Raw genomic sequence first — 13,128 nt, 5'->3', positions numbered from 1 at the left:
TTACCCAATTTCATTATTAAAAGTTGCTGACTATAACTAGACTTGTCTCTCTCCTACTATCGTTTAAACATTACTATGCTAATACCATTAAATCCCAAAAATTTAAAAATTACTCTATGTTTCTCCATTCTCATTATTAAAAATTATATTACAATATTTATCACTTAATAATTCATTGCGTGTCTCTGTTTGCTATTAAAAATTGTATAACACTAATTTATATAATTTATGTTTAAACTCAAGCAGTTATTCCATATTTGTTTCGCTTGTTAAAAATTCTACAAACCAACACAAAATTATTTTCTTCCCCGCTACAAGTTGCTATCTTAAAAATCCATTTTACTATTTATATTTATTATTCTACGACCATTCCTTAGAATACAAAATTGTCAAGTTTATATTCTCCAATTTCCATAGCCCATCGCATCACTTCCTTCATTCGTTTCCCCCTAACGTCAGCAAACCTGACAAGCGCGAGCAACAAAGATCGCACACGACTCTCTGTGGAACGCCGCTCGTTTCCGGTATCGAGCAGAAACGCGGTGGTTCCACCGATGAAAATCGAGCGCGACACTCGTAAACGAGGTCTCGCGGAATAAGCGAGAGGCAATACTTACTTGGAGCAGATGCTCGCCCACGTACTTGTTCACGGTGAACACGATCAGCTCGAGGATGCCCATAAACACGAGCTGCATGTAGGACGTCTTACCGAGGAGCGCCCCCATGGATATCAACGGCGCGGCCACAGCAATGTCCGCGCTCAGCAGGCTGAAAGTGGGCCCCACGCGGTTTGATCGATACGCGCGTTATTAACCGGGTACTGGCCGAACCCGAAAACCGGAGATCAGTATTCATAACATGGACGCGCGTCCACCCACAGCTATGCAAACAGGCCGGATCACGGAACCGGAACACGGACGTGATATCCAGCTCGTTCGTTCACGCGGACTTAGCTCGCGATTCTGCCGCGTCTCCGGCTGATGTATCAATGCGATCGTTTCGATAATTTTCGTTCCGTTCATTTATATTCCTTTTTCCCTTTACCATTTGTTATTTAACGTTTTTCTTCCTCTCAGACGCGATAGAACTGTTTTTTTTCTTTCTTTTCGGGGTGTAGATAAGGTGTGAAGATTTTCTCCTTTTATTTTCTATTACCAAATCTTTCTCGGCTGTTATTTCGTTTCTCTTTTCTGAAGGAATTTTTTTGTATTTTTATCGCGTATGGAATATGACTGCGAATTCTATCCAATTTTCTTTTCCTTCTCTTGTTTCTATTTTAGAGTTTCAGATTTGTATTTCTCGTAGGTGATAGATTTCTGTTGCATTTTAGTGGGCTATATGAGAACGATGAGGAATCTTGTTTTATCTTATTTTTTGTTGCCGTTTTTAATTTCTGAGCTTTTCGGTTATCTGTTTGATTTTCTATTTCTTGGTGGAAATAAGAGTTTATTGTTTCAGTGTGCTCTATTTGGTGATGGAAGATTACAGTTTGGGTACGCAGTTCGTTTGCACTGGCTTAATTAATCGCTCTGAAAAGTCTTATGAATTTTTACCGGATCTAGCGGGGCGAGAACGCATTATTTTTCATTTTTCTTTGTTCTTTTTGTGTTTGGATCGTTGATTTTTTTGGCCGAATATAAATTTATTATTCTAATACAGAGAACTTGTCGGCAAAAGGTTAATAAATTTATTTAAAATTAATAAGTAATTCGTTTGGATGTTTTCAGTATTATTGATTACAGAATAAAAAGTAATTGCATATAAACCAATTTGATTCAATTCTTCCAAACATGATGGATAAGATGATGAAATAAAGTATTAGAAAAGTATTAGAATTCTATATCGTTAAATATATGCATAGCTACTGCAATTACCATTTTCTTTCACGTACAAACGCGTGACAAGAATTAATTATTAAAAATAATAAATGTAAACGAATAACGTTACACAGTAGCAGAAGAACGCATACCGTGTCGCGATCATTTTCAGTTTGAAATTCGGTGGAACGTTATTTGGAGTATATTTTTTCTCCGTTGCAATAGGCGAAAATTCGAGGCTCGACGTGGAGAACGGGGGACCCGAAAAAAACAACAAAAAAGTAAAAAAGACAGAGTATTCGGTGCACACTTTTTCGGCTTATCAACTATTCATGCGCCGGGTTAAACACAATCCTACAAGCTGGCTCTGGTATTCAATGGTGTATCGGCTAGTCCCACTATATGTATATCGCGGCAAAGTCTGCAAAAATATCCTCGGACTTTTCAGCCAATGGAGACCTGATCTGTATATTACCGAGAGTGGTAGAAATTTATTTGTTTCCGATATACGTGTTGGACGCGTTTTCCGTACATCGCGCCCCTATCATATGTAGCAGAGCGCAACGTTATACAAGTTGCAACTTGCGTTCCACGCGGAGTTTGAATATCTCCCGAGAGAATTTTCACTTCTACATTACACACGTTTCTTTTTTTTCTTTCTTCTCGATGTTTTATGAGCGCATTTGGGAATAATTACTGATCGATTTGTTTTCAATTAAAATCAATGTATAATTTTACATAAAAATGGTAAAAATGCTACATTTAGGAAAAATTTTCAAAGTTAGCAGATTTTACTGGTCTCGATTTCAGAGTATTTATATCTTCACAATATTTAACATTTGAATTTTCCTTCTTGCATTTTAATCGTGAATTATTGCTCCTTCTAAGTAATTTTTTGTTCCATTTGAAAAATGTAATATTTCCACTTTTATAAAATAGACTTTTTTATGATATTTTCTTTTTAAGTCCGGTTTGTTTCAATTTGCAGACACTAATAATGTGGCCAGGACAGAGCCAAAAAAAGTGCATCGTAGTCGAATCGTGGTGCACGATTCAGCTAGTCGTAAGTAGAATCAACCGAGCGCGCGGTCTGGTCGGCCGATTCTAAACTTCCTGGCAAAGCAAATGGCCTAGTTGAATCTACTCACATAGGCTGTATACTCAGCTGAATCTACTTACTTACATATATAGGCGTTCCGCCCAGCTAAATCTACTGCAGTTAGTTGAATTACTGTACCTTGCGACATTTGTGTGTTTATTCTGATCATAATTTTAAAATATCTGTTAATTAAAAAAAGTGCAACTTAAAGATCCAAAAGGTCACAGAATACAAACGTGTTTTTGCAAATGTTTCAAGATTTGAAGGGACCGACAAATTTGCAAGTAAAAAATTGTAAAAACACATTATTACTGCGACATTTTAAAAGCTTCGCAGTGTTTCCCAACACGATTGGGAGCTTTCTAAATTGTTGTTAAGAATGCACGAAAGCTTTTTGGCTTGGAAGTATTACCGTGACACTTTACTTTATTTTATAGTTCGCAAAGAATTTTTAGATATTTTGGAATATTTATGAAATTATAGAAATTGTACTTCGAAATTTCTGCTTTACAGCTTTTTCAAGATATTTTCGAAGCATGCGGATTGGTCTAAAGTATTTAAAAATGTTTTATAACGTTGTACAGCATTCTTGTAAATGACGTATTCCCGTAGAGAAGCTTTGTAATACCTTGTAGCTTTGTTCCAGCTATTTAGAAGCTCGTAGCTTGTTTTAGAAAGCCTTAGTTTGCTTCCAATTTCATACAGCGCATAGTACATTAGTTCGGGACTGTAGAATTCAGTAAAGCGTCCTCGTGTTCTCTCTAGCATTGTACGACACTGTTAAGAGATCCTGTAGTAAATTGCTTAATTTAAACAATATTTTGTAATGCCAAGTGACATACTTCTTTTGACAGAAAGTAGAATTATTTACTAACTAGTTTTATGTAAATTGTGTAAAATGTATTTGACATTTTGTATTAAAATATTTCTAATGTAAGTATTTGTGTTATAAAATAAAGTGTCATATTAAATGAAAATAATTGGGACTTTCAATGATTAAAGTACAACTGTTCAGTGGTGTTTTAAGTATTTAATGAATGAAGCACACGAAAATTAAAATCTTTAAAGCGGATGGAGAGGGATGACTTGGGGGCGATGCTCACGAAGGAAGAAGGATTAATTCTGTTTCGAAATAGTTGGCGTAATGAATATTATATGTTTCAATTAGTTTTCTTACGGCACTAATTTCATGGTAATTTCAACGAAATCTGGTCAAGCAGGGAAGTTTTCAACGATTCAGAATGTTCCTCATTGTGAATGCAACGACATAATTTGCCGCGAGAGTAATTACTTTCGCTCTCGTTATTTCCCGCTTCCCGAAGCGTTCTCCGTTTCAACGATTCGTATGATGAAAATTGTTCTTTCAGCGAGTCTGAATCTTATTCGAATAGAAATTTTAGAAATATTTCAAATAAAAATTACTTAATTATTATAAGCCAAATAATTATCAGTTAAATAAAGTTATAGGCAATTCCATTACAGTTCTATTTTTTTTGGAGCAATGAAACCAAACATTTGTTTCACGAGTTTTGTTGGTGCAACAGTGAAATCGACAAATTATTTGCAATTAAATTAAGTTACAGATGATTCTCTCGGTCACTGTTTTCTAAATTGTCACGCGCATATTTTCCGGTATTTTCGGCGCAGGTATATGTTCTTAATTAAAGAGAGCCATTCGCTATTCATAATGCTATCGCTCGTAAAATTTTCGATTCAAATTATCAAAAGTTATTCATCTAGTTTCATGGTGAAAATTTTAGTTTGTTTCAGACGCATCGTTAATTACACGCGTCCGAGAGTTTTTCAGTTGATTCAGTCTTCATCCAGGATCTCCGATTTGCGGGTAGACCATATGGTTTTTCGTTAATTAAAATTTTTCATTGATCCTATTTCTTATAATAAATTATTTAAAAAACAAAAAATTCTCTGCTAACCTGTTCAAGGACAAGAAAGCTTTACTGTTCCTCTTGATGTGCGCCACTCCCTCGCAAATCAGAGCAACTTGGACCAAAATGGCGCCAAGCAGGAAGGTCAGTCCGATCGCGCTCTGTCCGTATCGCCTCAGGAAGGTCATCAGAAAGCCGAATCCGATCCAGATCATCACGTGGACATCTTGGTACACTAAGTCGTTTTAAAGGTGTCCCAGAATAGCGCGCTTGCGCGCACATTAATAAAAACAGAAAGAGCTCACTGTAGGCGCATGCATGGCTCGCGTGCGGTTAATCAGTTTGATTCGCTCGCTCGTTTGTTCGCCGTAGAGCGGTGTTAATCGGTCCGTTAATTGATCGTTGTAATTACGCGGCACGCCTGGAGGGGAAGTTACGCGGTTTCTGAAGGCAGATTCTCAAAGATAACCGTGCGCTTCCTTTGCGAGGTACGTATCTGCGTCAGCTTTCGGATGGAGGGTGGTTTCCTCGCGATATGTGTTAATGGGTCAATTGTATTGTATAGGGTACTTTCCTGGTACGATTTCAGAGGAAGGGAATGCTCGTGAAGTGATAAGACGGGAACGTGTCGGACGTCGGTTTTCTATTTTTAAATCGAATTTCAAGAGGCAACTGCACTTGGTTAACTGACAAGTTTTGTATTAAAATGGAAATTGAATACAAAGAGGGATATTTTTTTGCATGGAGCTTCACTTCCGCAGGAAATCTTTAAAATTTTAGGGTAAATTTAATATTCGCAATATGCTTCTTATTTAACATATATCTTTGGTGGCTCCGAAAAAATATAGAGTAAATGAAATGCAGATATATGATATTTCTTATTTCTTTTCTCTCATTAACAATAAGTTTTTGATTCTAATTGAAAAGTGTAAATAACTATTAAATATTCGATTGGAATTGAATCACACACAAAAATACTAATGTCATCAACTCCAATATTTCATATACATTAAGCCAATAAAGATCAACGAATCTTTTTCCAGCCAATTCCATTCAATACTGTAAATTAATTGAAAAATTGCAAATAAATCGTCGTTGTAATGGAAAATTATTCCTTAATGACCTAATTAACAGTTTGCATTTAAAATGAGATTCTTAATTGCCAAATCAAGCTAAATAATTTCGAGAACTGCTTAATTTTGTACAAATAATTTAACTCTCTGCGCGCCAACGTTTTATTGCATCTGCCATGTCCTTAATCCAGACTCTTATTCCAGAAGAACCTCGTTAACACAAAGTATTCACGCTTAAAAATATATAATTTGCCCTTTACCCGTGTGGTCTATAGAATAAAAAAATGAATCGAGTTAATATTCTTAAATCAACGAAATGTCCATGAAGCAGGCGCGAACTAGATAGACTAGAACACACTGGGATCGCAAAACATTAAAACGCTTTAAAATGAACGGTGATTTATAGTTTCGAACAAAGCGACGTCCACGTATCGGTAAAAGTCGATACTCATTTTCACGGTAAAAATCCCCGAACCACCCGGACTCGCGTGAAACTCACCGGCCCCTAAGATATCCGTCGATCCATCTTCCTACGTAAGGCTGTAACTCTTTGCCCGGCGGACGTAATCGATTTCACTACGGGTGAATTTTCACCCGTGGACGAAATTAAGCGCGAATAAATCAAACGCGGAAAGAGGCTGGATTAAGAGGCGACACATCGTCCGCGTTGCTATGAAATATGTTCGTAAATCATTTGGAGGAGCGGCGGCCGTCTTAGGATCCATCTTCGAAACAGATAATTCGCGGTTGGAGCCGGGGCCTCATCCATCACCGCGTGTCGCCGAGCGCGCGATTCGCGCGTGAATGCATAATAACTGGAAAATCGCGCTGATCCGGGTCAACGTTTTTGCCGGATCGGATGGTTGGGGTGGGTTCGCCCGATAATGCCTGGCTGAGGGACTCGAATTTTTCCTTGTAATTCCCTTGAATACTGTCGATGCGAGAAAAACGGGTCGTTTGAGGAAAGAAGAAGATACTTAGAGCTGGGAGTTAGATTTGTTGGGCGGGGGGGGGGGGGGGGGTGGAAGATAAGCGCGGAGGAATCTTGGTTTATTCGGGGTGGTCCATTTCTATGGTTCATATAACTGTTAAATAATTTACGATATGTAGGAAGAATAAAATCATTTTAGTTTTTTGTTAGTGTAGTATGATAGTGTTAGTATTAGTTACTATTTTTAAATTATTCAGAGAATTGTTTTCAAGAGTTCCGAGTTAATTTAATAGTGTCGAGTTCCGAGACTATTAAATTAAACGACCAATGCACTATGAGCATTTATTGTTATAATAGCACTTAACATTTCGTCTGAAACTCAGACGCGTATATGCGTTAAAGTTAAAGGGACTAGAAAGGCTCTAAAAGCCGGGCTCACACTGAACAAATTTGTTCGCGAACAGCTCGCGAGCAAATCACAAGCAATTATTGTACAAACTTCGAGTTCGCGAGCAGATCCTTTGATATACCATTTTGTAAACGTAGTTCGCGAACAGCAGTGTGGACCTGGCATAAAGCGTTAAAGGGTAGCGAAAGGGTTAAGGTGTTACGCTTCCAATGAACGTCCGCATCGTTGGAATTCATTTGAATTTTAAACGAATTAAGAAATAACTAAGACTACTTGTTAAGGATAACTAATAATTCAGTTTTTGAAATACATTTTACAAGTTCGAAGCGCGTAATGTGGCGTCTGAAACTTATTCCATATGATCGTCTTTGAAAGTGGATCGGGATAAAAGAGAAGTGAAGCCTTACCCCACTGGATGATCTATTTATTTATCATAGGTATTGCGATGTTGCTGTCACCGATGTAATTTATATGCGGCTAACCGATGATCGTGGAGTCAAGTCGAAATTCAGGCGGGTCGAAGGCACGTTTCATGAGAGGTAGGAGTTTCATGGAAGGTTTTCTTCGAGCATCGTTCGAGCGTGTGCATGTATCGCGTATCGATACGTCGGGCATCTACAGTTATGGGGAACACCGGCAGGGAACTAAGATTAAGAAATTCCGCGACTCGTGCATCTATGCATCGCGTGGCATACGAGACAAATATGAATTATTAATAGAATAAATATGAATAATTTCTGGCACTCGATCCGGAGAATTTATATTTAAACTGGAACCATTAATAATTGATAAGGATCTTTATTTTCAGATTCAGAGAAGATATTTTCCAAGATATCTGCAAAATATTATTTCGAACTTAGCTTAATTTGCACAGTTTAAAATCATGTTAAATTTCACATGAAATGAATTTTATAATATACAAAACTACAGTCTTGTAATTGGTTAAATGATTGTATTATGTGAAAGTAAACTCGTGAAAGAAGGAAGCAAAACTGGAACATGAGACATAAAAAGCAAAATAGAACAAGAAGTGGAAGAAAAATGCGTAGGTTATGCGTTTATACAGAAAGGTGACGTTGGTTTCTCTGAAAATTATTCGCGCCGCGTCCAGGTAATCAATTTATCACTTGAGGCATCGCTGTCCCTGCCGTGACTTTTATATCAGAGTGAGAAAGGGAGAGTGTGCTGCCCCCTTTCCTCGTTCACATCCATCAAACGGTAATTTTCGAAAAGCCAGCGAGGGAAACGGAATCGACGACGATAAAGTTGCAGCGAAATTGCATTAGCCGACTTTCAAACCAAAGATAATTGGCCACGAGCAACGACGTGATTCGATTATTCCCTCGAATGAGTAATTAAGATCACCTAAAGCGATCTCTGGCAGAGGTATTTGTAAGAATTTATCTTAACTTTATGGGAAAAATATTTGTTAAAACTAATTTTTTCATCATAGATATCGATAGCTTTTTAAACAATATTCTGCAAACATTCGCGAACAGAAATAAAATATGAGATGTTTTAAAATTTTTGATTTTCACCATAAAAGAAAATTCATCTCTGCATTAATTTTATCATTCTCTTTTTTAATTAAAACATTGTTCCACGTTTTTTAATTAAAAATTGTATACCGTTCATAGTTGTTGCTACAGATTTTTCGTAAGTTAATATTAAAAAAATTTCATTTTTATAAATCTTCGAAATATAATATTCGGTTAAATTCTCGACCAGTAGAACGACACTTTTAAATTGCGTGCTGCCTCTATGCGCGTCAAAATTTACAGGTTACGTAATCCACTGTGTAAGATCGTGAAACTTAAACCTCGTACGCATATACATGTGTACGTACAGTGTTAAACTTAAAGTTTTTTTCAGTATATCTCTTTCGAGTCCAAACAATATTTTTGTCCCAGTCATGTTGAATGAACGATATCATTTTAATCAACAGAAGCTTTATAATAACTAGTCCACCTGGATTTCAGAAATTTACGATACATTACGATTACCAGGCAATTTTGGACGGTTTATTCCTAATTCGGGCTGATTGATCTCCATTTCGCACGCACTGAAACGATAAACTGACGATCAAACGTTTTTTCAATCGCCATCAATGTTTGACGTGTACAATCCCTTTATATTTGAAATCTTTTTGTTGATTTAACATATCTGGTTTATTTGGACACATTTATCTTTCTTCCTCGACTTTGAATTAAATATAATACAGTGAAATGCATTTTCAGAATAAATTGGCGTTTCGTACAATAAATTGCGAGCCAGCTTCTTTTGTCCTTCTTTTTTTATATGGAGGGAGGAGGAATTTTTTATCGAATATTTCATTGGTATGGCTGTAAAGGAAATTTATTAGACATCGTAAAAAGCGTAGGTAAAAAATTGCAAAGATACGTTACGAACGAAAGGTGCAAAATTGTCGCTCGACTGTTTAATTGAATTGCAAAGGAATGCAATTTATTCGCTTTATTGTGTCCCGTGATGCTCTTTTTGGCATTATGTTTTGTACGTGGACGAATAATAATAGAAATGGTAAAAAAAGTGTTCGCCACGAGTTCGCCACGAGTTTCCATTGAAAAGAGATTATGGCGGCAAAGCCTTTAGAAAGATTCAGTTTATAGGGAAATAAAACTCGTTTGAGGGCGTATCGTAAAAAAGTGAAGCTACAAATAAATTGTCCGAGATGAGATAAGACTTAACCTTTCTCCTATAAAATCTTTTATAATAATATTTATGAATTATTAATATAATCACTAAAAAAATTATTACAATTAATTAACTATTTCATTTGAGACATAAATTTAATTTTAAATTCTTAACAACGAATACCATCTGCTTCAACATTTGAGCAATTTTTTTTAAATTAAACGATATGCTAAGCATATTTAAGAAAAATCAAATAAAATGTAGGTACTATAAAAAAGAATAATAAATGACGATAATTAATAATCGGTTATCGTAATATACACGAATCATGTACAACAAGTTAAGAATCAAGATACCAACAAAATCTGCAACGATATAACTAAAGAATTGTCAGGTCGGTTAATAAGAATCACATAATCGTCTCGTTTAAAAGCGAAAAGGAATTCTTTACATTATACTTGCACGGAAGACGACAATAAGACGTTCGCGTTTCTGGATCGTTCGCAGTTCATTCCCGACGTTTATCCTTTAACCGTCGTGATTTCCATGAGAAGGAAATTTTGCCCCAGCCGCGAGGGCCGATTTCCATAAGAAAACACGCCGGCTGAAAATTTATAATCTTTGAGAAGCAACGAGATTAGCCCGGCAATTATGCCGCTCTGTCCGTGGACCCGGTTTTGTAATCCGCGCGAAGTATCACTTTGAAATTCAGATTCCTGCGGCCAAAGTGTTGACCGCGCCCGCTCGTCCACGGGCTTCGAAATTCGCGGGGCACCGCGTCGCGTGTTACGTTTACGCCTGTAATAACGCGCTTAACCGCGTTATTATCGCCCCGCCGTTGGGGACCTCTGCCAAATTGCTTATAGTAACATCCGACTGCGTATTATCGTCTCGATGCAAGATTTCGCTTTCCCTACATTTTTACTTATACATTTCTCTTTATACATCTTCGGATACGCGTCTCTGCTTTAAAAAGAGACACTGAATTATGCATTAATATAGTTTCGTAGGGTTTGCCGTTTCTAGCAACATCCAATTTATAATTATCATTTCAATACAAGATCTCGTATGCTCTAGACGTATGCTTTACTTTTGATCGTATGCCTCTACTTTTTATTTTATATCACGCCTACCGGACATTCATCCGAATTATTTCATTTAGTTCTTTCGTTCAATATCAGTAAACATGTATACGTACTTTTTAGTATATTTTACTTATGTATTTACTTTTACGAAGTTTATTGTAATTTTTATTTTTTAAATTGTGAAACACTTCTATTGGCTAAATAATTTATAGTTTGATAATCCGTCTGATACAAGAGCGAAAGACGATAATAATATAGAATTTTCGATAATGATGGAATTTTTCGTTTCGTTTTTTACAAATCTGTGAAGAGTATCCTACGTGATTGAGGAAATGGCCAACTGAAATTCAGCACTACATGTAGAATGTTAGAGAGACAGGCTTTATAAACAATGCAATACTTGTTTTAAAGGAGCAGCATGTTTCACCCCTCAAGCACTAGCGGAAGCTGCACCTTTCATTTCCCTAAAGGCACCTAACATAAAAAAGAAGTATTCTCGTTTTCATTATTTTTGCACGAACTTCCCTTTCAACGATCAAACGTGGGTTCACGTTGAACAGAAACTCCTTTATGTAAACTATTTGTAACTCTATTCAATCTTTGAAATCTCGATTCCTTGAATCTTCTAAAATTAAGTTTAGCACGGATATCCTTATCAACATAAAATTACCAATTATTTTCCTTTCCATCGCAACAAGATTGATCTCACTTCGCCATACAAAATTGTTCTCAAAAATCCTGATTCAATTAGACCGGGAACACCATGCGCTAAAGTGCGCCAATTAACATCAATGGCGTACAGACAGTTCTGTAATTATGGGTAAAATGTCCATGGGAATGGGGACGCGATACGATTTCGCGTAACACAATGCCGGCCATATCTCACAAAGAGGTTTCTGGTGTAGCTGCGCGACGTTAATATACGTACTTTATCCGACTCCACGGGTGAAGTTAAGCCCTGGCGTCGCCTCTTTGCATCCTTGCACAGGTACACGAGTTTCTCGCAATATTATGCACGCATTTCTCTTTCTCCACCCCCCCCCCCCTCTCTCTCTCTCTCTTTCTCTCTATGTATCTCGTTATTTTTCGCGGCAACCGCGTTTTCCTCGTAGCTTTTCGCGATCCCTCACGAAAGTTCGTGGAGCGGAGAGGGGGAGAGGAGAAACAGGTAGTTTTTCCTGGCAAACGTGAAAAGTGTGGAAAGAAAGGGGAACTAAGAGAAAAACGAGTGAATCGAGGTGAACTAGTAAAGAAGAAGAGGAATGGAAAGATGGGGTGAAGGTAGTGTCGTCCAAACTTGTCTTCTGAGAGGCGAAAGTCGTCTGTATCATAGTTTGTCGCGATGCCACTATCGTTCATCGTGTCCATTATTCTTTGTCGTTATTATGATATACAGGCTGGGATGGTATGCGATAAAAAGTTGCTTCGAAAACTGAACCTTTCATTTTGCCTTTTTTTGGACTGCATTGGGTGTACACTGATGACTTTTGTTGGCCTATGAAGTCGTTGGATGGAACGAGGATCGTTGAAACGTATTGGTGAGTATTATTTTCATTTCAAAATTGCTTTTTGACGAGATTTCAAGATTATAGTATTTTTGTATATTTGTGTCGAACGATAATTAATTTAGGAGATATTATAATTTTATTGTTACTAGTCTGTATATTAGAAATATTACTAAAAATTAAATTTGGTCCAAAATGATTTACATATACATATATATATATTCATTTTTAAAAGGTTAAACATTTTTCTTAAACCAATAGAAATCGCTAGTATTGGAATAGAATTAAATTTATATCATGAATTACATTCAATCCTAAATAAATTTTAATTCAATTAAAACCCATCTTGTACAAAGATGCATTTAATTCAGCATAACTAAAGATAAAACTGTCGTGCGATAAAAATTTTCCCGGTGTACACCTGGTCTAATAGAAATAAAGAGTAGAAGTTTAAATTAAGGGGTAAGGAGGAACACAAAATATAGGAGGGACAGTAAGATAGGTTGAAGACGGTAAAATAGCAAGCGGAACAAGGTAACTGAAAAATAAACGGAAATGGAAGGTAAGATATACTTGTATGGCCCTTTCTTTAGTAAAGTAGCGAGAATCTGCAAAATCCGAACTTTTCAGGGAAGAGGAAAGCACCTTTAACTTCCAACCTGAATTCTACT

General features: G+C 36.7%; 2 protein-coding genes across 4 annotated transcripts in view; both read right to left on the bottom strand.

Annotated features, from left to right (window-relative positions):
- Positions 1–13,128, bottom strand: part of LOC143431774 (large ribosomal subunit protein eL32-like) — a 310,021-nt gene that overhangs the window by 46,538 nt on the left and 250,355 nt on the right. The gene's annotated exons all lie outside the window — the stretch shown is intronic.
- The window catches only part of Rh50 (Rhesus blood group-associated glycoprotein Rh50), a 36,974-nt gene that overhangs the window by 7,652 nt on the left and 16,194 nt on the right, over positions 1–13,128 (bottom strand). For 2 of the 3 annotated variants that reach the window (XM_076896974.1, XM_076896959.1), the window contains exons 4-5: positions 4,851–5,037; positions 618–768 (exon numbers count right to left, since the gene is read on the bottom strand). In XM_076896974.1, coding sequence (XP_076753089.1) covers positions 618–768; positions 4,851–5,037 — 338 coding nt within the window. The remainder of the gene's footprint in view (positions 1–617; positions 769–4,850; positions 5,038–13,128) is intronic. The other variant, XM_076896967.1, reaches the window with a different exon arrangement.

This window comes from Xylocopa sonorina, chromosome 1, assembly GCF_050948175.1.
Source record: "Xylocopa sonorina isolate GNS202 chromosome 1, iyXylSono1_principal, whole genome shotgun sequence".
Lineage (NCBI taxonomy): Eukaryota > Metazoa > Arthropoda > Insecta > Hymenoptera > Apidae > Xylocopa > Xylocopa sonorina.
This window is presented reverse-complemented; position numbering and strand designations above follow the sequence as displayed.